Source organism: Cucurbita pepo, chromosome LG13 (assembly GCF_002806865.2).
Source record: "Cucurbita pepo subsp. pepo cultivar mu-cu-16 chromosome LG13, ASM280686v2, whole genome shotgun sequence".
In the NCBI taxonomy this organism is placed as follows: domain Eukaryota; kingdom Viridiplantae; phylum Streptophyta; class Magnoliopsida; order Cucurbitales; family Cucurbitaceae; genus Cucurbita; species Cucurbita pepo.
In genome coordinates, this window is record NC_036650.1 from 3,950,935 (window position 1) to 3,977,323 (window position 26,389).

Consider the following 26,389-nt stretch of genomic DNA (forward strand, 5'->3'; position numbering starts at 1 on the left):
GGGGGGGGGGGGGGGGGGGGGGGGGGGGGGGCCATTTGGTCAATTTGGTCTCCTTATTGTTATGTAGGGCAGAACGGGCCGCGAGAAGCTCTGATTCAATCATTCAGAAGATGCGGGTTCACACCATTTTCCTTTGATTCTCTTTCCTTCTTCCCCCATTTTTTCTACCCAATCTCCACCGTCTAAACCCAACCCTTTTTTCCTCCGCCGCCGCCGTTTCTACACACGATGAAGAGGGAGCATCACTATCTTCATCCTCGTCCGGAGCCGTCTTCCGTGGCTACCGGCTCTAATCGGGAGAGTTATTTGAACACTGGTAAGGCTAAGCTTTGGGAGGAGGAGGTACAGCTCGACGGAGGAATGGATGAGCTTCTTGCTGTTTTAGGTTACAAGGTTAAGTCGTCGGACATGGCGGAAGTTGCTCAGAAGCTGGAACAGCTTGAAGAAGCTATGTGTCAAGTTCAGGATACTGGCCTTTCGCATCTCGCTTTCGACACTGTTCATTATAATCCCTCTGATCTGTCGACTTGGGTTGAAAGTATGCTCACTGAGCTCCATCCGCCGCCACCTACCTCGCATCTGGACGATTCATCGTTTTTAGCTCCGGCGGAATCCTCCACCATCGCTAACATTGATTATGAATCTCAACTGCAAACCAGCAGCAGGATTTTCGAGGAGTCTTCTAGTTCGGAATATGACCTTAAAGCTATTACGGATAGCGCGATTTATTCACCGAGAGAGAGTAAGCGTTTGAAAGCCTCCGAGTCGGACACGGATGTGTTCTCCACCTCCGCGATTGGGGCTTCTAATTCTGCAACTCGCCCAGTTGTTCTCGTCGATTCGCAGGAGAACGGAATTCAACTGGTTCATGCTCTGATGGTCTGTGCTGAAGCCGTACAGCAGAATAATCTGAATCTAGCGGAGGCTCTGGTAAAGCGAATCGATTACTTAGCGGTTTCTCAAGCCGGAGCGATGAGGAAAGTCGCCACGTTCTTCGCTGAAGCATTGGCACGCCGAATCTATAGGCTCTGCCCTGAGAATCCCCTCGATCGTTCAGTGCTCGATATGCTTCAGATGCATTTCTACGAGAGCTGTCCCTATCTGAAATTCGCTCATTTCACCGCGAATCAAGCGATTCTCGAAGCCTTCGAAGGGAAGAAGCGTGTTCACGTCATCGATTTCTCGATGAACCAGGGTATGCAGTGGCCGGCTTTGATTCAAGCCCTAGCTCTACGACCGAGTGGTCCACCTACCTTCCGACTCACCGGAATCGGCCCTCCGGCGCCGGATAACTCCGATTACCTCCAAGATGTGGGCTGGAAGCTCGCCAAATTCGCTGAAACCCTCCATGTGGAGTTCGAATACAGAGGATTTGTAGCGAACAGTTTGGCAGATCTGGACGCATCGATGCTGGAGCTCCGACCGAGCGAGGTGGAGGCGGTGGTAGTGAACTCGGTGTTCGAGCTGCATCAGCTACTGGCTCGGCCGGGGGCAATTGAGAAGGTTCTGTCGGTGGTGAAGCAGATGAAGCCGGAGATCGTGACGGTGGTGGAGCAGGAAGCGAACCACAACGGTCCGGTTTTCGTGGAACGATTCACTGAGTCACTCCATTACTACTCGACGCTGTTTGACTCGTTGGAGTGCTCCCCCAACAACCAAGACAAGATGATGTCGGAAATGTACCTTGGGAAACAAATCTGCAATGTGGTAGCTTGTGAAGGTGCCGACCGAGTGGAACGCCACGAAACCCTAACTCAGTGGCGCACTCGGTTAACCTCCGCCGGGTTCGATCCCATCCACCTCGGCTCAAACGCATTCAAGCAAGCGAGTATCCTCCTCGCCCTGTTTGGCAGCGGCGAAGGGTACCGGGTAGAAGAGAACGAGGGATCACTAATGCTGGGATGGCACACCCGCCCCCTCATCGCCACCTCCGCCTGGAAACCCGGCAACAACCCGGTGGTCGCTCACTGAGTCAATTCCACTCAGTGGACCGAGTCAGGTCAAGAATGAAACAGGACTGACTGTCAGCTTGACAGAGTGACCCACCACTCGCAAATGTGGCTATCACTTTTGCCTGTCATCCTGACCCTACGGCTTCCCGCCCTTCGCGTCTTAGTTTGGTGGGTATCATATGAAGGGCTCTTCTGTAGTTCTTCTGAGTGGTAAATTTCTGAAGAAGAAAAAGGATTTATGTATTTATGTTTATTGAATTAAGTAGTAAATAAATGTGGAAATGGATTAATTAGATTGGTGGGAATAAAAAGAAAAAGAGAAGGAAGAACAAGAGGGTGTTTTGGATTAGTTAGTGGTTCAATGAATGATGTGAGCTTTTCTTTCTTTGTTTCAAACACTCTGTTTCCTGCGAACTCATCCACTTTTTTCAGTGTTTTCAAAGCAACTTTACCCCTTACTTACTTACCCAAATGGGGGAAGAATTGAAGTACAGAGCTTAGGGGATTATGTGGGTTTGGAGTAATGAACTGATATGATAGTCTCCTTCATTGGGTTTGGATAATATAGGAGTGGGATTCTAGCATTGTCTCTTAATTCGCTATGTACATTTGTTCATTGCTGCGTCTCGGAGTAACTGTTGTTGCTTTGTTCATATGCGTAATGTATGTTCTTGATTGTGTATGCATATTCATCTCCAAGAATATTTTCATTTGAGCAGCTTTGTGCATCTTGATCCTGGTTGGTGTTATTGGGAGAACAAGTTTTCTGAAGAGAGAATTTTGGCGAGGCAGTAAATGCCAGAACACAACTAGTAAGCAGTTTTACCTTGCTGAGAAAAAGCCCAGCTTCATCCAGATAATACTTGTTATGTCACAAAAATGCTATAAAAAGTCATTCAAACTTGAGTTTTCATAGTTAATTAGGAAGCCTAGAATTATATGTAAAATATCATCATTAGTCTAATATAGTCAAATTCATAAGGGTCGAGCTCAATAATTGTATGAACTCATTATATAAATATTTTAGGAACAAAGATATCCAGATATCTCACGAACGAGCGGTGTTCAACAAATACAAATCCAGAGAGATGAATCTAAAGCCGATAACAGTGTGATCTCACATCGATTGGAGAGAAGAACGAGTGTTAGCAAAGACTTTATTTTTATGTTAAATTTACATGTTTTATGCACATAAAAGTATTAATATATACTAATTGTCAAATCTTTTTTTTTTTTTATGTGTCACTGACAACCTAAGTTTTAGTTGGTTGATTTATTTGAGGGCAAAAGTAAGTGTTGCATAATCGGAATGTGTCATAACCGCACGGAGAGAAAGTAGGTTGTGACCTCCACATGCAAGACAGACATGGTGCATCATCCAACATACCAAGAGTGCATTCACGCTAAGTTGAGGCATATGCAAGGTTCGAGAGAACGAGGCAACATAAGTGTTGAAGACATGCTTGAAGTGGGCTAAGTAAGATCTTGGGCCATAACTTCAAAAGTCAGGGGTTTCGATATAAGTTTCGGCATTTGACTCTAGAGTTAAGTATGTCTATTTGAAATATGAAAATTCACCAAATTTTGTGTCAATCAGATACTTGACCGACGCTGCACGGAGTTGTATGACTGCTCGCCAAAATGATGTCTACTCGAGAAAGATTGGAAATACCTCAAAATATATTATAGGGTGAGACATGGTGTTAGCTTTTCACTACCCTTGGGCCCTGTCTACCCTATGGCACATACATGTGTCACAGCATAGGCGAGTGTCTCGAACATTTTCTTTTAAAAATGGTCTTTTAAGGACAGTACCAGACGACAAGAGTGTGTCGGTATTGCGCCACAACCCATGTGTCGAAAGTTCATTATGCACCTGCTATCTGGAACGGATGTCGTAAATGGTTTAGCATGGACACAAGAAAGTCCAATGTCCGATGAGGACCCAAATGGATGGATGTTTGGGATGTCCCGATGAGATGATCGACACATGGGTGAGTTTTCAACGTATGTGTTCGAGTAAGCCAAGATGGTCAAGCTGTTCTGAGACATGGGATGACATCGTGATGCATGGGTCGTGTTGTTGGGAACCAAGATGACGATGAGATGCGACATTGCTTATGAGAGACCTTGACCTAGAGTAGAGGCAAGATCGAGTCAGATGACTTGGCCTAATGTAGAAGCAAGTCGACTAGAGTTGCAGATGATTGAAAATGAACACATGAGCATCATGTGTGTGGCAAAATAAGCTTAGATTCCACCCAAGTTGTTTTCAGTTGGCGAAGGTAAATCTCGTCGAAGGTCTGACGGAGCCACAAAGTCGGAAAAAAATGTGAATGGGGCTTGAATTCCCTTTTCAGGCTTGTCGTGCGCATGTCAAGATCACGACGCCACACGATTGAAGAAGTATGACCATGACACATTGTAAATATTAAAAGAATGTAATTGTGACAATTAGTTTCAGAGCCGAGTCAACTCCTGAAATTGAAATTAACAAACATGCCCCAACAAAACAATTAAGTATTGATCCAAGAAAATGCTTTACTTGTAACAAGTCCTTGACATTTTTTTGTTGTGGAATCTTGCCTAGAAGAGATTGCCGCCCAGGCCGATAAGATTGATGTGGTAGCAAGCTGCCTGGGTGGAATGCCCATCTAAGAATTGATGTTTAGGGTTGAGACCCTAGAAGATAAAACCACAAGTATTGGTGGCTTTGAGTGGGGATTGCTTGATGAGCTCCCTTGCCCACGTAGAGGAGCGAGTTGAAGGTTTAGACAACTACCAAAAGCGTCCTAACTCGTTTTTCGAGGGTTCAAATTAAGGACTATTGCGTACTAATGCATAATTTATAAAACTCGATAAAACTTTTTGTTTTGAAAATAGGGTGTGACACAATGAAATTCAAGCATTTGAAACATAAAATTAACGAACGCATTCAAATACAAATACATATGCGGGAGTTAATACAAAAAGATTACAAATCAGCCAAATACAGATACAATGCCAAAAATACAAAGAAGACTCAATGATGTAGATCTAAGGGTCTCACTAGAGTCGCATGACTCTTGAACTCTCTTGCCAATAAACACTACTTCATGTTTTTGAAAAATAAAGAATAGCAAGAATGAATATAAAAATAGTCACCTAAGCAACTTACTAGTAGGCTCTCGATGTTTTGGTCTTCTATTTAATGTCCATCATATCATTTGTCTATATCATAGACCACTCAAGGACGACAACTAGGAGCATCGGCTCCATCGAGCTCATTCAGAGTTCTAAAGTTCACCAATCTCCATCGAGCTCATTCAGGGTTCTAAAGTTCACCAATCTCATGATCCTCATTAGCCTTGCTCTATTAGATTCATTCAATCTATCAAATCTCGTCACTCCATTTCTAGGGGTGTATTTCATCAATCTGGGTGTAGTTCTTACACGATTTGGATAGGAGAAATGGGAGGAGCCCTAATCAATATAAGGGTCTAGAGTCCTCTAATATATATAGATTGTGACTCAGTCGATAGAATTCTCTACTAGTAATCACTTTGTAGTCTCCCTAATACGCTAAATAATGTTTACTACTAAACGCTCACTGGTGCTCCATCAATGGTGCCTACCAAGCTGCACAACTAAAGCTTCCTTTATAATACCAATCTCTGAACCTTTAATAGTACCAATAGACTCGCGAGGTATGGGGGCTTTTGAATTTCAGGTCATACCCTTTGCCACCATGAATCTACAAGCTACCTTTTTGTACGTTGATGAACAAAAATGAAATTTACGATATTAAATCTAGACAACATAATGATTTATAGCTTGATCACGAGGAACACTAAATTCAATTACAATTAGTCTTTGAGAAATTGAAGAAGAATCGGCTATATGTGAAGAGAGAAAAGTGATTGTTTACACGAGCATATCAACACAAACATGTAATTGAATGTGGTCGGATTGACACAGAAGATGAGAAGGTCAATGTCATCTAGGACTGAAAGTTTCATCCTCCGTAACGTGTGTTCCTTCCAGTTGTTGAAGGATTCTCAAAACAAGCAAGACTTTTAATTAAACTATGGAAGAAAGTCACGAGGGAAGGGTTGAGACTCGAAATTGCTAATGCAACACTCCGTAACGTGTGTTCCTTCCAGTTGTTGAAGGATTCTCAAAACAAGCAAGGCCTTTAATTAAACTATGGAAGAAAGTCACGAGGGAAGGGTTGAGACTCGAAATTGCTAATGCAACACTCCGTAACGCGTGTTCAAGACAATACTTCTTTTGAGCCAAATTCATAGTCAAGACAACTAACCCCTCGATATTATTGAAATTTATGTCATAAAACTTTATAGTTAATTAATTATTTTTAATAATAATTTTGATAATGTTATTTCCAATTTAATATTATCTATAATACGAAAATTCTAAAGTTATTAATGTAATCTTGAATAATAGTTAATCAATAACTCAAGGTAATTCTTCTCTTCTGACATATTCAAGTTAATCCTATTATTAATATGACATACCTAAATCAATCTTATATGTCAAATCCGAGGAAAGGCATTCCAAATAGTGTATTTCCCTCTACTAGAATTTTTAGAATCTTCCGGCATAAAATTATATTAAAAAGTAATATAATTAAATCAGCTCAAAATGAATAAAACTAAACTAAGCCGATCAAAATTAGATTGGATTAGTCCAACTAACAAGTTAAACCAATTCACCTCAATTGATTCTTCTTCCTCACACATCCCCACATTTCATTTTTCTTCGACCATCTCGTATGGCATTCGGTCAAATCTAACTACATATTTATATAGGACAAAATGACTGTACAGGAATCAAAATAATCGGTCGAAAAATAGAGTAAATAGGTTTATGACCAGCTCCAAAAGGGCGACTAATGAAACAATTTAACCTAATTTAAAGCTACCAAGAAGTTGCACACCCTTTGTCAAAATTGAAGCCACACAATAAGCATACAAATTCTTCACGAAATCCGTCGTTAATCATGTGAACGAAAGCGTCCGGTGAAGTTGGGTTTTGATTAAGTTTTTCAAGAGAAGAAATTCGGCAGAAACAATCAATAACCTCATAAATTGACACCGGCAACATTTTTTATCAATCCAAATGTCATAATTTTGGAGAGAGCCACATAAAATTAAAAATCTTACCCACTTCATGGCACTTGACCCACATAATAAACATTCAACCTAAAAGAGAGATGACTAATGACTTGACCAATACAGCCATGCTCCGGTTGACATCTAACTATAAATAATAAGTAGAAATTAGATCCATTAAAATATAATCATAATGACAACTAACGACCTCATGAAAACACTACCACATATGATAAGGTAGGAGCATGTTAGGCTCTGAAATAGATTCGAAAGTTTTTTTAAGCAATCAATGAATAATTAAAGGATTGAAATAGAATTTTAGGTAAAGTTCAACGATTGAAACAGAAATTTCGAAACAGAAAGACTAGAACACAATATATGAAGAATTAAAGGATTAAAATAGAATTTGAAGTAAAGTTCAACCATGGAAACAGAAAACTTCAACACTGAAAGACTGGAACACATTACTCAAAAAGTAGGGATCAAATCCAAATAAAATATGGAAGTGAAGAAAACTAAAAGAGAATATAAACCATGTTCTCTGTTTTGTTTTGTGTGTACGTGGGTCAAGAGATCACAACAAATCATGTATATCAGATGCGAGAAGACGAAAAGAGAGGAGGGTGAGCACAGGCATCAGGATATTGCCGAATTCATGTGCAAAGAGAGAATCACGCAAATGCGAAAAGTTATATAAAGCAGAAATGGCCAAATATTCAGGGCTTTAGGCTCCTTGATTTTCTACCTGTTGTTGGCCGCTAGTGCCTCCCCTCAATAAACTATCCTAAACAGAACTGTACTCTAAAAGTAATGGCTCCACAGAGGCCAGGAATGGTTGGTGGACAAAGCACCACCAACATTATCTGATACTCAAATCTCCCCTTCTTTCTTCACCTTGATTTGATACACTTTTCCCACAAATATTTTGGAATGGTGATGGGTTTCTGTTTCACCAAAGCTTTTATATTAAGAGTTGGATAAATTACCCTTTTTGATCTATTTAGCCCCGAAATCTGGTGTTTGAACTTCCGTGGAACAGTCTCAGAAACTCAAAAGACAATATTGAAACTATTTCTCAGAAGGTAGAAACTAAATAAATGGCAAACGAACAAACTGAAGAGTGATTTATCTAAGATTTTTGTTTGGGCTGCAGAAAAATTTCCGTGATCAGTATGTTTTACATCAAACAGTTCTTTAAGACGGCAATATAACCATGCCTAAAAGGAAATTTCTATGTTATTCACGTAATACTGTGATAATACTATTTCAATCAAGAATCATATCGTTCTTGCTGCTTTTCTTAAATAAACTTCCAATATGAAAACGTTTTCAATATGCTAAAAAAATGAATTTCTTTCTTCTTCTAGATGAATCATCTTGCAATTAATTTACCAAAAGAATAAGTAAATCAGTATATATAGTTTAAAATATCTACGCACAAATGTGCGAATATCTCCAACAAGCAACTACCAGAAGGAAAAAACTTGTTTTGAAAAACGATCAGTTTTTGAAAAGGTTGCTTAAAAACTGAAAAATTCCCTGGGAATCTGGAACCTACTTTCTAAAGCTGGGGCTCAAAGTGATTCATTGCTATGCAGGGGAATGGCTACGGCAAGGCTGGCAATGGAATGAGATGCTTATGGCAACGGCCATGATGCGGCCACTCTCAAAGTGAGAGGCTCTAATTTCATATTGATGGGTGTCCCAAGCACATCATATATTCTCTCCCTACTCCATCCATTGATGTGCATAAAAATCTAAATAACCTCTTCAATATCAAGTCCGTTTATTAAAGTTTTAATAGCTTGGTTAAGTCCCTTTGTTTATCTTTTTAGTTTACACAACTCAAACGCTAGTCTAGTTAAGCTGATCTAATACACAATAAATCATTTAAGCTTTCAGACAGCATTTGTAGCTTGCCACATGAGAAAATTATTTGCATGAAAATTTAAAAGGTAATCTAAACTGACCCACCCCTTTCTGGCGACACCAGCTGGCTAAGCCTTGAAAAGTGAAGCGTATAACGTACAGGCATTTACACAAACAGATGGTGCGCATGCAAGAGAAAGCAAGAAAACAAAATATCTCAAGAACAGAGTAGAAAGTGAAAGTGAAATTTGAATTGAACACAGACAAATGAAATCGATATCATCAGGGGGACAAGGGGCCACAAGATTGCAAAAGGAATACCAAAAGCAAACGAGATCTGAATATCGATAGAAAATGTGAAATTAGGGTTTGGGAGAAAATGGAAACAGTAAAGTAAACGGAACACTCACAGGGCTGACAGCGGCATGGGGTAGGAGAATCTCCATTATCGAGAGCGATTTGTGTTGACCGCCGAATGGGTGGCTCCTCCACGTGCTCTCTCTGCCATTGAAGAAGAAGAGAAGAACAGGGCTTCTTCCTTTTCGTACATGGAATGGGACAGAATTTGTTGCCAAGCGCGGAAAATAAATTTATTTAATTTCCTCTTTATCACATCACGTGTTTTCGTCTCATTTCCCTTTTTTTTTTCTTTTTTAATTGATATCTAAAAATATATTATGCATTTTCCGTCTGGAAAAATATCATTTTCATTATTAATGAATTTGAATTTAGTACCCGTTTAATTTTTTTTTTCCACATTTGAAATTATGTTTATTTGTAAATTACAAATATGTTTCCAAATTTATAACGAATATTAAAAATATTTGACATTTGTAGTCGACGTGAGCCATGTGTTTAAAGTTGTGAATGTTTGATATTTAAGTTTTTATAAGATTTTAGTTATTAATACAATATATATTATTTATTTGAATGATTCGAGTTACCAATCTAACTCATCTAAAATTTTAAGCTTTTCATTTTAATAATTTTAAAAAATTGGAAAGAAATTAATATTTAAATTTAATATCAAGTTTGGACGTGCTTTTAGAAAAGGAAAGTTTTCGAAAAAATAAAAAGTAATCTGACATCATTTTAAATAATAAAAAATAATAAATATAAAAAGTAAATAATTGAATTACACAACAATTTTACTCTACTTTTATTATAAATATATTTTAATTTTAATAATTTATACGTTTTTTTTAAGGTTTAGACTAAAATCAAACAAATTTAAAGGTGTGAAAAGTCAACTAATATTTTATTGTTATAATTTCATTATTTATAGAATTTTAAACGTTTTTTTTTTTAATATTTAAATACTTTTTATGACCACTTGTCCATCTTTATCACAGTCCAATGGCATGGCTTGAAAGTGAGATATTGATCTGAGATTTTTACTTTGGTTAAGAATTGAAATAATTAGCAATATTTCTTTTTTTTCTATTATTATTATTCTTATATTATAAATGTACATTTAATTCCATAATTAAACACAAAACCATATTATAAACTTAGATTATTGGTGAAGTTATACTATTTTAAGCCTCAATTTTAATTTTATTTAAATAATTTATAGCTAATAAAAATGTACCCCTGAATTAAATTGGAAAAATGTTGTAAACCAATCAAAAATTTGAGAAGGATGGATTTATTGACCTTAATAATCCGAATAAAATTCTCAGCTAATTTAGAAAATGATAATGGGTTTATAATCAAAAAATATTATCTCTATTAGTACGAGGTCTTTTGAGAAGCCCAAAGCAACACCATGAGAGTTGATGTTCAAAGTGAACAATATCATACCATTGTAGAGAGTCGTGTTCATCTAATATGGTGTCAGAGTCATGCCCCTAAAACTTAGCCATGCCAAGTCATTTGATATTAATAATTGGGTCGGATATATATATATATTTTTGGTTAGATTTCAATATTAGGTAAAAAAATTTAATTTGAACTAATTTTTCTTTATTTGAATAGAATTAATTTATTATTTTTTTGAGCAAGTAATTTGGCATTTTTATTTAATTTAGAGTTTAATTTCATAAAATAAAAACATTAGGTGAAAAAATTATTTATTTGTAGGTATTTATTAAGAAGAAAAATGAAAAGAAATTGAAAATAAAAAAAAAAAAGAAAAAAAAAGAAAGGAAAATAGAATTGAATTGACGGTGGGTTTTGGAGAAAGAGAAGTCGGAGATTTGGAATCCTTGAACGACACGGAAATTAAGAGGGAATAAAATTTAATTTAAAACATATTTTGGTTGTCCGTATCACAGCCTCTAACCAAACCCTAACCCTAAATTTCCTTCTCCGTCAAATTCCTTTAAATACCCTCACCACTCTCCTCTTCTTCATTCGCTCACAATTCTCGATATTCAATTTCCTCTCTGCAATTCATTCCCTTTTTCTTTCGTCTCTTTCATTCTCGACGCCTGCGATTCAACACTCTGTTCCTGTTTTTGACTCTTCTCATCTTTTTCTTTGCATCCGTCGAAATAGATCGTAGAATTTTTGAAAGATTTGTGAATGGTGGAAGAAAATTCTTGTAGTAGTAATTACATGCGCTCCCTTTTGGATTCAAGGGCGAGCGCTCGTCTTCCTCTTTCTGCTGCTTCTTCTTTTGCTTTTGGTTCTTGCAAGGAAGGCTGGTACTACCGCTGCCTCGGAGTTGACCCTTGAGATCTCTCTCTCTCTCAATCTGTCTTTGTTTCTCTATCTTCTTCTCGATACAACTCCGTTTCAAGGAATTTTAACATTTTTTTCTCGAAACTTTTTTGCGATTTCTCTCTTTCGATTTTTTCATTGCGGCGCTAGCTTTGGGAAATTTGTCGTGGTTGTCGTCGGTGGCCGATTCTCTGTTTCTAGGGTATAATTTGGAGAAAAATAAGAAGGGATTCGGATTGGTGGGATTTTGAATTTGGATTTGGATTTGGATTTCAATTTTCTTACGAGGATGTTGCTGTACAAGCAGAAGAAGAATCAGAATGTTAAGGGCAACAGGCTCTTGATCAGCATCAATGTGCTCGGCAGCGCTGGTCCGATTCGATTTATTGTGAACGAGGAGCAACTTGTTGCTGCTGTTATTGATACAGCATTGAAATCCTACGCGCGTGAGGGCCGGCTGCCGATTCTTGGGTCCGATCTCAGAGATTTCCAGCTTTACTGCCCAATTGCTGGACCAGATGGTAATTTAAACCCTGTTTTTAGACAATTCAATCGTGTTTGGTGATAATTATCCTATACAATACTTTTGCATGCTTCCAATATGAAGTGGCTGAAGAAATTTGTGATGCGATTCATAAATTTGTTCTCTATTTCAATTTCGGTTCTAAATTTTGTGATGGGAATCTCTGTTCTGGGGGCTCCCCCCCCCCCCCCCCCCCCCCNTTGTTTATTGGTATTGTGTTGGGATCTCTGTTTCCTTTCTCGAGAATCCTCTGATAACAATAGAAAAACATATCTGGGATTTCGTTTTCTTATGTGATTTGGAAATTTTTCTGCAGCCTTGAGTCCATGGGACACAATTGGATCGCATGGATCTCGGAACTTCATGTTGTGCAAGAAACCACAGCCAGAGAAAGTGGGAGAACATGGAAATTCGCCACCGGAGCCAAGTATCCCCCGCAAAGGCACAGGAAGCTGGAAGTCATGGATCAACAAGTCTCTGAATATGAAAATCTATTCCCATTGAATCCGTGCGACAACGAGGATAATGATGGTTGAATGCTCTATGGAAATTAGGTTGGTTTTAGTTGTTGTTATTTGGGTCAGTTGTTGTGTGGACCATTGCAATTTGGTTTTTATCGCTTTTGTTTGTTGTCTTGTCGGACACCGTGTTTCAACTTTCATAAAGTTGGGTGGGTTCCCCGTTTTTCTTCTGGAAATAAACAGTGTAATCCATAGAATTTATCCCTTTCAAATAAATTACATCTTGGATTTTTAATTGCCATGCATTGTTCATGTTGCCAAGTTTCTGGAAAGAAGAAGAAAAAGGCTTTATGCTTTATTCTTTATCCTTTATGCTTTATGCTTTGAACTCTTGATATTCGGTTTGTGTGGTTGATAATGGATTTGGCTGAATCTTGTTTTATCATCAATCTGATTGGGTCAGAGTATAATAGTTTAGGAGGTGTGTGGGTAAGTGTGATTTGACTATATGAAACTTGAAGCTTCGTACCACGTTCTGATGGGGACCTGACTGTGTGATTTTTTCCTTTTTCCTTCTCTCTTTTGTTCAAGTCTGCTGGATTTTTCTTACACAAGTTCAATTTTTGTCAATCAAATTGCTGTTATGGCTATTTCATCATATTTGTTTTCTGGCTCTGACCCCATTTTCTTTTCTTTTTTGAAGGGAAACCAAATATATGTATATATATGTTTAGATGTTTTTATACACAAATTTGTTTAGTATGTGATACATGTAAAATGGTTCTACAAATATTTAGATTACTATAAGAGATGACTATTAAACATCGATGGTGGAGAGAGTGTATTTTGCTATAGAAGACTTGTTTTTCTTCCCTTCTTTTGGTCTACTTGAACGATTACTTTTTAAGGTGCTTCAAAGTTGTAATGGTATGTTAGAACACCATTCACACTGTACTATACCTAACACGCATGGTTGCTTAAATCAATGCTTAGATTAAAGTATTTGTGAAGTTGAGTTTGATTCAAATTATTAAGTATTTGTGAAGTTGAGTTAGAATAATAATATTGTGTACTTTGATAACGGGATGAGTTCTAATAACTTGATTGGATTGGATTGGATTGGAATGGAAGTTATTTCCCAAAATATCAGTTTCACCTTGTACATGAATCTTTATCCATGGGAAATGAATCTTCTTTTCCACCAACCCATCCAAATTTCTTCATTTTCTGAAGAACCGAGTCCAAGGGAGGAATGAGTAAGTAAATAAAAAAGGGGAAATGACAGGCGTTGGCAGTGCCGTATGCTCTGCTCGTCGACAGCACATACAGATGGTAGGCGGCGAAAGACCTCCGTCCCATCCAAAACCAGCGCTCGTTGGAAGAATTCAATATTTCTAGACCCACGGGCGTTCTGCAGTCGAAGAGAGAACACCAAGGTACGTTCATGAGTTTTGAGAGCTTCTACCGTTAGATTCGTCCCCTACCCTTTACGGGTTGAACCGATTTTAGTTGCTATAGCTTCTTGAGAGGACAACTTTGCTCATCAAAACAACTAGAATTTCAACCTGTACGATGAAGGGAAAGAAGAAGAATAAAAAAAAAGAAGAAGAAAAGAGGAAGTATAAAAAGAGAGAAATGGACTAAGGTCATGGAGAAAGGAAAAAGGAAGGAAAATGAAAGTGTGACATTAGCAGTTGAGGTAAGCTACGACATTAGCTGACTGTACGGTCAATGGTCATCGTTGACCAGTCAACGGTCAAAGGCCACATTTTGACTTTTTAAAAGACCCAAACATGAATAAAAAGCCTCACACATTCCAAATTCCAAATTCAAAAGTAAGTGACACCTTAGAACCTTTAAATTAGCTATGCTGGTAATATGCATGAAAATGAGAAATATGTCATAAATTTGAGCATGAAATGAGTTGATTTGATGTATGCAAGAGCACATTAAACGTTATGATGCACATTTATCGAAGACCGAACTATTGAGTTACGATATGATCAAACTTGAGAGCATGCCCTTACAATGATATAAAATATGTTATAGGAAACCGGTTATTCATGTTTTTTTTTTTTTTTTAGAATGAGAAAACTTAGGGTCTACCAAACATATGAACAAGATCATTAAGACTTAAAAATAAAATATGATCTACCAACAAGCTGTTCACCGAATACATTTTATATACTCATTCATGTTACTTCAACTTTCTTTTCTTGTGGAGGTATTTTAGTGGTCTTGTCTTGTTTGTTTCTAAAAGCAAAATTTTGATTGTTATTTTAATCAAGTTTCAAAGTGTTTAAATATTTTAAATTTTATACGTGGAGAACACAGAAGCAACCAAATGACTCTTTGACTGCATCGTCCATATCGGCCTCTGGAGACAAAACGCGGTCGTTTCACTTTTCATAATCAAAAGTTACCCTCTTTTCATTGTTCTTATTGGTTCTTTGGGTTACCTTGAATCATGAGTTTGAGATGCTTGTATCGGTGTCTCAAAACTTCTCCTTCCACTACTCTCGATGCTCTTCTTCGTCTATTTCTTCCGCTTTTCTTTGAGCCACATGGCTTCTCCATCTTATCATTTCAACACAATCTAACAATGTTTAGTTAAATTATTTCACGTTTATTGTATAGTAGATTTAAGAGGTCGGTTGATTGTGATCGAGAAACTTAGATGATATGAACCAAGATCAAGAAATTTCCATACTTCAAAGTCCAATTACAAGAACGAGAATCAAGAAATTACAACAAAGTTTAGTCCCTTATAACTAAGGTGAACTTGTCAAAGAAGATTCTAGAAGAAGTCGGAATCATTCCCTACATATTATGCAAAACTGAGCTTCAAGATAAAAATACATTAAATGCATTTTAATTTGCATTTAATAAATTTATAATTAAATTGATGTAACTGGCCTTTCTTTAATTACATTATTTTAATTGATTTAAGATAGTTTTAATATGGAGCTAAAGCCTGTTAGATGTGGGCCCATTAGTATACAGCCATTACCGCTGTGTGTCCCATATAATTTCCCTAAATGGGCTTAATAAAGCCCATTAATAGAATTCAATGGCCCTTTTGATGTGTGAATAAAACAGCCAATTTCGTAGATGTCATCCCAAGTTTTGAGATGTCATCAATCATAGTTTACTCAGACATGTCCATCGAGAACGGGCTCATGTGGCGTTCATTCATATCATCGAGACACTCTGAACATCCATTCATAAAGGTTCTATCAAACTATTGGAGCCCACCATAAATGTCATATCATTTATGAAGTCCGTATCAGATAAGAGGTGCATATACTAACATCAGATACATGGACGAGAGTGCAATGTCAGAAGATTATTTATAGGAGGGAAAACATGAATAGATTTTCTCAACTTTCTTCACAAGTTAGCTGTACTCATAACAAAAAACTAAAAATTTTCCTAAGCTTGTTAAGTTAATAAGTACTGACAATTATCTTGAAATTGCGGTAAGTTAATAACTTCTTTTGTTAAGTTAAGCTTATTGACACACATTCTCCTATGTAAGCTTGATTTTCCTAAAGATTCTTCGAGTAACTCTCGCATGTTTACAAATTTAACCCTTGCTAGGGTCACAGTGAGAATGTCTGCATGTTACTCTCCAGTATCAACTTTGCTTAGTCCCTGGTCAACTCTGTCTTCTATAGATGAAATTGTAATTCTGTAACATGCAATTTCTTCCACTTAATCTCTTATGCGCAGAAAATACATGTAGAAACTTTTGGTAACGTACTCTTCTGTTTGTCAACCTTCTTTTTAAGCCTGCCTCTAGGCTTTTTTTGGTTGAAATGACAAGTTTGATGCCCCATTTTTCTTAGCCCTAACAGCCTTCCTCCTTTAGGCCTTCTTAGTTGAGATGCTAAGTATGATGAAACATATCTATTTGTTGGTTGTTTTTTGTGATTGAAGTAGCCTCTAGTTTCTTCTTGACTCTATTCTTCGGTTCTTTTTTCTCCCAACCCACTGATTCCTGTTTCTTGTCAACAACTCCCATGGTTACTTTCGGAAGATGTTGATAGTTTTTTTATGAGTATCTTATATAGACAATTTCGCCATTGTTTTACTTTCATCAATAGGGCTCAGTTTCTGTCAAATATCTTGAGGAACGAGCCGATTAACTTCACTCTACTACCTTCTTCTGTCATTTGACCAACGCTAATAATATTGTTCTTCAAACTCAGAATGTAATACACCTTGGTCAATAGGTTGATCATCGTTCTTACACTAGAACAAGATGGATTCTTTGCCTTGGATTGGTACAAAGATTCGTACCAAAACTTCACATTTCCAATGAACTTCTCATCAAGCTCCTTGAACTTTACTCATTCTCTGGTTATGTGGTTGCTCGCTCTACTATCTAGGTACCACGTGTTGGTCTCCATCTGCAAGGAGGTTCACCATAACCTTCTCTTAATTAAGAATCAACAGGTTGGGCATTTTCTCGACCAACATCAATGTGGACTCTTCATCATCTATGAATGTGAGGTTTGCCTTCTTATTGCCCTCCTTCTTGCAGTACTCTACCGCCTAATGCCTATATTTTCTACAAGCATAATACTTGATCATGCCTTTATCCTTCCGGGGGTTGACATCATCATGACCTCCTCTATCGTGACGTCCGCGACCACAACCACGACCTCTACTTTCCTTGCAGTGGCTGCCATGTACCTTAGTACCTAAAAAAGAAGAATCAGTCGCACCTCTCTTTTTTTGTCCATACGGATCACTCCTTGTGTGTGAGTAATGTTGGTTTTTTGGCACTTAATTTCAAATTAATTCATTGATGTTTTGATGATAACAAACCTCGACTTAATTATTAAAAATGATCAGTATTTTGAACTGTTCAAAGTGTATGGTTCAAGGTCTTTTTCAATCACTCAAATCAGAGCTAAAACCAATAAGTTACAATCGAACCAAGATATCCGATGTGATGATGTAGCAGCAAAATTCACATCATAGCCTAATTAAAGTATGACATTTAGAAGTTTTGAAGAATAACTAAGGGTGGAGTTTTCGGAGTTTTCAATTGCTTTTGAATGGATATATTTATACTTTATTTGAATTAAAAAAAAAAAATTGTTACACACATCATTTTTATTAATATTTTATTATTATATTATTATTATAGTTATAAATAAAAATAATAATAGAGATGAATTTGGAAATTTTATAATATTTACTTTAAAAAATAAATATAAAAACACATTGTCACATTTTATTTCTATTTCAACCATAAATATAAAAACAGTGGTCTTCTTTTATTTCTCTTTCAACAACAAATATAAAAATACTAAATGATCTACCTTTACTTCCCTTTTAACGATAAATATAAAAATACTTTAAAATCATCAATTTAAAAACGAAATATTTTAATGGTTCATGTTTTACTCACATGTTAATTTCTATTTTTGTTATTTTTTTTCTACTTAAACTCATTCTCTATTTAAATTCATTCTTTCGAGTTCTCTCCCGAACTTCCAATTTTATATATGTTTTCTTGACGGATGAAATTTCATTTTTTTTTACGTTTACTGTATTGTGAAGAAATAGTTGTGAGGAATCAAATTCTAAATCTACTCTTTTGGATAGTTGTATTGCGTTCCTATTAAATTCAGACACTTTACCAGTTTGATTCTGAATCGTGAAGAGGATTGAGTTTTCTCTTGAATTCGTACAAATAGCTGTGGTAACGGTTGAGCTCTGATCAAAGAAAAGAGTCGATAAAGGTTTATTCAAATTCTGATTCGAGGAAATAGTCCAGAAATGTTTATTCAAATTCTAAGAGGTCTTGGAGAGCGGAGAGGAAAGAGTTAGAAAGGTTTATTCAAATTTACCAACGTGCTTGAAGAGTGGAGCAGATCAAGTTTGACTGAAACACTCTGAAACTAAGATAGTCATATTTTCTGACTCTTTTCTATTTAATTTTGAAATTGGTATTATGTATTAGTGTGTTTCTAATTTTTTTTTTTTTAGAGTTAGTTGTTTTAGTTATCATCTCCTACCTAGTAAAAAAAAATCATAATTAGAAAATTTAATCACGTTTAAATACTATTTTTAAAGCCCTATTCACCCCTCTATGATTGTCATATCGATCCAACAAGTAAGAGATACTTCTCTTCTTCTCTGTCATCGTAACCACGAAGTCTCTCTTCGTGACCCTTAAGACGACCAACAACCTCCTCAACTGATATGTTCTTGAGGTCATCGAACTACTCGGTGAAGGTAGCAACCTCCTCAACTGACATGTCTGCACCTTTGCATTCTCAACTTAGTCCACACCCACCTGCATTGTTTGCAGTGTCTCCTACACTACTTCTGTCGAGTCCTTCTCTCTCAACACGAGAGGATGTCCTCTAGGACTAATTGTTAGATGGCAGGAAGAGTCATCTTGTTCTTACGCTTTTGAACGTCGTCACCATGCTAGATGGCATCCCACATGCCTTGTGCTTGTAAGCTAACACGCATCTTTATCGATGATATTGCCTAGTTACTCTTCATGAGTAACAAGTAATGGAGCATTACACTCCCCTCTTTTTCACTCTTTATCATCGTCATATCTCCTCCAACGACTTTATACGATGACAACATTTGTTTCGAAATCCTAACTATGATACCAAATATTAGATATGACCTTGAATCAAAGTACACAAAAACAAATAAATAAAGCCGAAAAAACAATTTGAAGACAGAGTTTCTTGGAATTGAATAACCTTAACCACTGCCCTTTTAAATTCTCACCTAACAAACATAAGATAGCTCATCCAAAGAATTGGAGACCAAACACCGTATTTAATCATGAGGATTTAATTTTTTTTTTCATTTTTAATTAAAAAAAATATTAAGAAATTTGTGTATGGTGTGTGTGTGTTGATGATGATGATGGAGGGGAAGGTGTAGGAAAAGTATATGCATTAATTAGTCATTAAAGAGGTGTTTGGATGTGTTGGAATCTCCTTCTTTTTGCATTAATTAACATCAACTTTGTTTGTGTTTTAGGAAATTTTTTCTCTCCATCCTCTTTTCCATTTTCATGAAACTCTAAACTCTCTCCTTCTTATTCCATTCGTCTCTCTTCATCGTTTATTTACCTTAAAGTCCACCGCTAGCAAATATGTATAATTGGGTAAGTGGGTTTTATGGTCAATTATCCATTAAATTTAAAATAGAATGGATGGAAAAAGTTAGCTGTGGAGACCAATAACGGAATAGAAGTGAATTTAAATATTTATAACTAATTTTCTGACCAAATTTAAGACATAACATTATTTGTTTAAAAACAAAAAAAGAAAGAAAAAATCAGATGCAGGCGGTGGTGGGAGAGGTTATGTTATGGTAGAGTGGCGTCATGCAGGAGAAATCAGGTACGTCCACGTGGGAAAAGAAGGGACGTGAAATGGGCACCGATCTTGAGAAAATTCTGAGATGAAGGGCCAGGATTAAGTTGGAGGATCTGATGCGGTCTGCCCATAATGCAAAAAGAGCGTGTGCATTAATTGTCTGCTCAGTCGGGTTTCTGTGTCTCAACCGTTCCATAATCAACAAAACAACCACTTGCTTTTTCCATACTTTTTAAACTATAATTCCAAAATTCAAAATTTTAATTTTATATTTAATAAATAAATAAATGTATAAATAGTAATGCCTATGTTTGGGGGTTTTATTTTCCCCCCAATTATTTTAGTTCTTCCCCTAAATTTCTTAAAACTAAAAATAAAAAATAATAATAAGAAGAATAAATTGTGTGTTACAGTGAGTGTGCAGTGGGTAAGAAGAATAAAGAAGAATTAGTACATACAAAATTTAATTTAATTCAAATGCAATTAATTTTTGTTACATTAAAAAAAAAAAAAAAAAAAAAAAAAAAAAAAAAAAAAANCAAACAATTAGCCTTCAAAATTTCTGTCTCAGAATGCTAATTTTTTATGCTCTTGTTTCTGAAATTTCAGGACAAAAAAATTTCATCAACTTAGTTGTGAAGCGGATTTGGACCCGTGTGAATTAACCGCTTCTCGTCGCCGTAAGCTGCGGCGGCGCCGGCGGATGACTGACGGCGGTGCAGAAGCTCGGCTGGGGAAGTTGAGGACGGTGCATGGCGAAACGATGCCGTGGAGAAGCGGACTAGTTTCCTCGGCGATGGCGGAAGCTGAAAACAGAGTGTGGTGGTGGCTGGAGCTAAAATGAGAAGAACCCACAAGAAGAGAACAAGCGCGGTGGTGGTGGCTCCGTCGCCGTGGCGACGGCAGGTTACGGTTCTTACTCTCATTCCGCCGCCGTGAAACGGTGGTCGGTTCGGCCGTGGAGGCGTTTGTTTCCCGAGAGAAAATGGAGAGAGAGAGAGAGAGAGAGAGAGAAAAGAACATAGAGAAGATTTTGGTGCGTGTCTTGTGGGTTTAACCACATGATCTTAAGCCTAATGTTTGAAAATGTTTTTAATTTTTAATTTTTTTAATTTTTTTTAGACATTCTTGGTCTCTGTTTCTTTTTTTTTTTTTTTTTTTTTTTTATTTAAATGTGGGACTGTCACGTATTAATAGCCGATGTCTTCGGGGAGAAAAAAACAAACAATTAAAAAATATATAAGGACCAAAAAAGAGGACTAAAATAATTAATAAATGATCAAATAATTAGTCATTAATAATGGGTTTCAAAACTAATTACAAAAATATATATATATATATTTTTTTGTCTTTATTTAGATTCTTCTCAACGTACTTAAAAGTTCTTTTTTATATAAAAATAATTAAATGAAAAACCAAGTGTTATTTAATAAATTATTATTAATTTAATTTAGATTAAAAGAAAGAAAGAAAGGTGCATTGGGAAACAAAAAGAAGGGTATCGGTACGGATTTCATGGAAAAAGGGGTTTTGAAGAAACTCAAAATCAAAATCAGACTTGAAAAAACAAACCTTTTTCTCTCAGATTTGGTTCTGTTGGGTTTCCCATTTCCATGTTTTTTTTTTTTTTTTTCTAATTATTATTCTTTTAAAAAGGGTTTGTCCCGGGTTGGTTGACTTTTAAGAAAATGGTCAAATGAACTCGATCCAATTCGACCCGACTCAATCCAATTTGAATTTGGTCAAAACATCTTCGGGTCGAGTGGGGGTGAAGTGGTCGTATAAACACAAAAAGTAAACCAATTGGATCCATGTAAGACGTTTAAGGTAAAATAAGAGATTTTATTAAAAATTGAGTGGTATTGAAATGCATAAGAATTTTGTTGTTTGAGCGTATAAATATCAACAATATTACGTGTTAATTTGCTTCCAAATGTTATGATCCCATTTGATGTGGAGGAGTATATAGCCTTTTCCCGGGGCCGTGTTGATGATGAAATGAAATCGCTCCAATTTTCGAGCGATTTCGGTGAGGTTGAGGCCTGAGGGGACACCTCAAGGATTGATTGGGGGAATGCGAATTGCTTCCCGTCGAACAACAACATTCTTTTCAGTGATTCGCATCTCCACTAATCTCCCCTGAATCTCGCCTCCTCTGATCCTTCTCTATCGATCTCGCAGTCGGTCCTCCTCCTCCTCCTCCTCCTCCTCCTCTCCGCCGCAGCATCTCAATATCATCAGGTTTTTAATTCATTCTCCGATTCTTCAATGTCAAATCCTTTCTGGATTTTTCCTTGTTCTTGTGATCTGGTTCCTGAAATCTCGAATTTGGAAACCCTATATTCATCGTATTTGTTTTCATCCATTCTGCTTCTAGATTAAGATTGCGATCATTAAAAAATTCTATTATATATTGAATAATGAGCATGAGGGTTTGGTTGACTCTTTGAATATTCTAATTTTTTATTTGTGGGGATGCTCGATGATTCGTATAGCGTATTCAATTTTGTGGTATACATAGCTGTATTGCTGCTGCTGCTGCTCCCACCAAACTAACATGAAAAGGCAATCCTGTTGCTGTTTGTAAGGATCCAAAATTTGCAATGTAATTAGATGAAACTTCGCTTTTCTCTGTTTGAAATGATCTCTGCCTCACCCTTCCTTCATTAACAAGGTTATTGAATTGAGTTGTACTTGATTAAACAATGATTCGCTAAAAGAAGCAAGTCTGATAGGCAGTGGAAATAGTTGGTACTCGAGTTTCTTGTGTACTAACCAAACGCCCAAAAGTATGCAAGTGTATATGATTTTTCTGGGAATGTTGATTTCTTCAAATGAAGATTTGATTAAGAAGATTTTTACCTGTGCAGTTCAACATAGGGGTTTGTACTGGACATAGTTATATTGTTCGATGCCAGCAGAGTGTTGCTGGCATTGAGAATGATTCGGCTTGTTACTGAAACTCTGATGGGTATCTATAATAAATCGAACTCTAGTAGAGCCCTTGAAGGTCTGCATGGTGTTGCTGTGGTGCCTGGTTCACAACAATTTGCCTTGGAAAAGGCTTCACGAGATGGGGATTTTTCTTCATTGAGTTGTGGGAGTTCATCAGCTATAAGTGTGAATCAGTAAGTTGACATGAAAACTGATAGAGCTTTGTATTATTTGTTCACAAACAGCCTACAAGGTTAGGATGTTCATAGAACTCTTACCAAAATTATAACCTCCTTAGACCATGGTATTAACGGTTTGTTCATGATCTTCAGATGGGTATGGGAGCAGAGACCATCCTGTTTGAGACCTGTTGGGGGTTGTATACAAGGTATAGTCTTGAAATCTCTTCACCTTTGTAGTCATACATCATCTCGCAATGCTGGATTTTATGTGAGATCCCATATTGGTTTGAGAGGAAAACGAAACATTCTTTATAAGAATGTGGAAACCTCTCCCTGAGATGCGTTTTAAAAAACCTTGAGGGGAAGCCTGGAATGGAAAACCCAAAAAAGACAATATCTGTTAGCGGTGAGCTTGGGTTGTTATAAATGGTATCGGAGCCAGTGCCAGCGAGCTCGATGGATTATGAAATCCCACATCGATTGGAAAGAGGAATGAGTGCTAGTGAGGACACTGAGCCCTCAAGGGGGTGGATTGTGAGATCCCACATCGGTTGGAGAGGAAAACGAAATATTATTTATAAGGGTATGAAAATCTCTCCCTAGCAAATACGTTTTAGAAACCTTGAGGAGAAGCCTGGAAGGGAAAACCCAAAGAGGACTTAAAAAGAGAGTCACAAGGCTTTAGTATTATTTATAAATGGCTTCAAAATGTTTATCATCTTGTTATTTGGTTGGTAGGTGATCGGAATATGGCGGAGAGGGTGGCTAACGTGCTTACCTCACTTCCTTTTATTGCTCTTGGAATTCAGGCACCTAGGTAGGTAACTACTGCTCAAAGTTTTCGACATGTGTGTGTGTAGGTGCTTGTCTGATTATTTGGCTTTTTACTTGGAACACAGGAAGAATTTCCCAACGAGGCTATATGCTAATTCATTGATTGGAGTAGGAGTTGCTTCAAGTTTATATCATTCTTCCAGAGGAAAATTGAGACAATACCTAAGATGGGCCGACTACACAATGATAGCTACAGCCACGGTGGTAAGTTAATAATGGATTTGTTTATTAGCATCAGTCAAAAGTATAACAACCCTAGATTTCTACTAACCTAAAGTCATTACCGTCATCATAATTTATGCTCTTATGCGGAATTAAACCTTTAATACTTCATCATAAAATACTACCATGGACTTACATGTTCGAAAACATTTTTAAAACAACATAACGAAATACTAAATGAAATAAATAAACAATAAAAGTAAAAACACCCTATGCGAACATAAAGTCTAAGAAATAAAATACCACTATCCTATGCATATGTCATGGTCTTGACTTGCGATGTCGTCGTCAGTCGTACAGGGATGCATTGCCTTTGCCTGAAATAGAAGTAGCACACTCACACTGCTTGAGTATTTTAAGTGATCCCACTATTGTTGTCAGGAAATACAAACTCATGCAACTCATTATTAGGGACTTATCGTGAAAACCATCATAGGGGTGGCCTCCAGTTCGGACAAAATTGGATGTGTAGTACTTCCCTACACACGAACCACATGTGCGAGTGTGGAACCCTAGGCGTTTTGCACCCCGACCCATAATAGTCGAGCTAGCGTTTGTAGCGATGTCCAAGGTCTGCAGACCTTGGGTGTCATGCGAGGCATGATGATGATCATCATCATAGTGTACACGTCCGTACTCATCATCATCATCATAGTGTACATGTCCATACTCATCATCATAAATGGAGAAGTATCCCAATGTATATGAACACAAAATGCACGAGGTCCCTATAGTTTTCATCTTTAAACCATCTTTAAGACACAAATCCCACATCGGTTCGGGTGGAGAACGAATCATTCTTTATAAGGGTGTGGAAAGGCTTCCCTAGCAGAAAGTCCAAAAAAAGACAATATCGATTAGTAGTGGGCTTGCTGTTACAAAAGGGCTAGTTTTTGTGGGTTACCAACTCACATAAAAGGCATAAAACTTGCTACCATGGGCTATGAGGTGTTTTACTTTGAGTTGGTTTTGTATGCTTATTTGAACTTAGATTTTCTCATGTCTCAAACTATATTGCAGTGTCTGACAGGAGCTTTAAGAAACGACAACCCGAGGATGTTGATGGCTGCATCTGCATTTCTATTGCCTTTGAGGCCCTTTACGGTTTCAGCACTTCACACTGGGATGATGGAGGTAACATTTCGCTCATGCCTTTGCATGATTAATTGGTCAATATTGATATTGATATGTTTGATTACGAAACTCAGGTAATGTTTGCAAAAAGAGCTTTGAAGGATCCAGATTTGAGGATGGCTCACAACGTGCATAAAGTGTCGACGCTGTTAGGTGGTGTTCTTTTCGTTGCTGATGATGCTTTGCCCCAAACTCCATTCATTCATGCAGCTTGGCATCTTGCTGCTGCTGTTGGTGTTGGAACCTGCAATAAGCTTCTTGAGTGATTCATTGTGTTCATACTACAAACATAAATTTGTCGACGCCTCAGCCTCTTGCTTTCTTTGGAGTAGTTGTTCACAATTATTTTTGTTTTAAATGTGATTAAAACAACCTTACAACTTTTTTTGTTTTTATATTTCACCGCCTAAGTGAGGCACGTTAGAACATCAATATTTGAACTTCATGACACTATTTTGCATTCATTTTAGTGGGGAAGCTATGAAGCGGTTGTCTTGAAATAATTTTGAATGTCAAGTGTTGAAATGAAACTTTGTGAATCAATAAGATTGAAACTTAGCATATAATTGTATTATTGTACATGTTATCACTGCCTTCTTTTTAATGAAAAAGAAAGACAAATAATTATATTAGAACAATTTTAAAGTTTAACGGTAAGAGCGAAACTTTTGAAAGGTTTAGAAGAATTAAAATCCGAAATTCGATCTTATTTATCTAAAAATTTATAAAGCACAAAAAAGAAAAAAATGGTGAATAACAATTTTTTCTATAAACCTTTTAAGTTACCTTCTCGACAGGCGGTTACCTTTTTCAGATCTATATCATCCGCTAAAAAATCAAGACTAAGACAGGAGCAGGGGTTTCGTGGAAAATATAGCACCTTTCTCGGATTAAAACCGATGACTTATGCCTATTTCTTAGGGCGTTTAAAGAGCGTGACTCTACCGCTTACTTAAAAAAAAGGACCATATTGAATTGAATTCAAAACTTTAACTTTCTATTGTAATTTTTTATCCCATGTTTTATTAAAATTAAACTCAATTATATTAATTTAAAATTGTTGAACATGCTTTAAAAAAAAAATAAAGAGGTTGCCGTTTATAAACAATAAACTATGACACCTGAGTAAAAAAGGG

The 26,389-nt window shown here is 36.8% G+C and overlaps 3 protein-coding genes and 1 long non-coding RNA gene across 4 annotated transcripts; 3 read left to right on the forward strand and 1 right to left on the reverse strand.

The window, feature by feature from the left end:
* Positions 1 to 64: 64 nt before the first annotated feature.
* On the forward strand, positions 65 to 2,650 carry LOC111808796 (DELLA protein GAIP). Its single transcript, XM_023694980.1, has one exon. The coding sequence runs from the start codon at positions 229 to 231 to the stop codon at positions 1,969 to 1,971; it is 1,743 nt and encodes a 580-aa protein (XP_023550748.1). The 5' UTR covers positions 65 to 228; the 3' UTR covers positions 1,972 to 2,650.
* Positions 2,651 to 6,945: 4,295 nt separating this feature from the next.
* LOC111808368 lies at positions 6,946 to 9,491 on the reverse strand. The gene is made up of 2 exons (XR_002817059.1): positions 9,343 to 9,491; positions 6,946 to 9,066 (listed from the first exon to the last, which is right to left on the reverse strand). It is a non-coding gene; the product is annotated as an uncharacterized LOC111808368 (long non-coding RNA).
* A 1,780-nt stretch (positions 9,492 to 11,271) lies between these two features.
* Positions 11,272 to 12,879, forward strand: LOC111809111 (uncharacterized protein At4g22758-like). Its single transcript, XM_023695463.1, has 2 exons — positions 11,272 to 12,117; positions 12,436 to 12,879. The coding sequence occupies exons 1-2, from the start codon at positions 11,886 to 11,888 to the stop codon at positions 12,621 to 12,623; spliced, it is 420 nt and encodes a 139-aa protein (XP_023551231.1). The 5' UTR covers positions 11,272 to 11,885; the 3' UTR covers positions 12,624 to 12,879.
* Positions 12,880 to 21,894: 9,015 nt separating this feature from the next.
* LOC111807990 lies at positions 21,895 to 25,783 on the forward strand. Its single transcript, XM_023693741.1, has 7 exons — positions 21,895 to 22,188; positions 22,818 to 23,075; positions 23,214 to 23,269; positions 23,802 to 23,880; positions 23,963 to 24,101; positions 25,140 to 25,253; positions 25,328 to 25,783. Exons 2-7 carry the CDS (start codon positions 22,888 to 22,890, stop codon positions 25,517 to 25,519), a joined length of 768 nt encoding a protein of 255 aa, XP_023549509.1. The 5' UTR covers positions 21,895 to 22,188; positions 22,818 to 22,887; the 3' UTR covers positions 25,520 to 25,783.
* Positions 25,784 to 26,389: the final 606 nt, after the last annotated feature.

Coding starts and splice junctions, on each gene's coding strand:
- LOC111808796 (XM_023694980.1), top strand. CDS start 229: ATGAAGAGGGAGCATCACTATCTTCATCCTCGTCCGGAGCCGTCTTCC.
- LOC111807990 (XM_023693741.1), top strand. CDS start 22,888: ATGATTCGGCTTGTTACTGAAACTCTGATGGGTATCTATAATAAATCG. Junction 23,881..23,962: donor CTTGGAATTCAGGCACCTAG/GTAGGTAACTAC, acceptor CTTGGAACACAG/GAAGAATTTCCCAACGAGGC. Junction 24,102..25,139: donor TGATAGCTACAGCCACGGTG/GTAAGTTAATAA, acceptor ACTATATTGCAG/TGTCTGACAGGAGCTTTAAG.
- LOC111809111 (XM_023695463.1), top strand. CDS start 11,886: ATGTTGCTGTACAAGCAGAAGAAGAATCAGAATGTTAAGGGCAACAGG. Junction 12,118..12,435: donor CCCAATTGCTGGACCAGATG/GTAATTTAAACC, acceptor ATTTTTCTGCAG/CCTTGAGTCCATGGGACACA.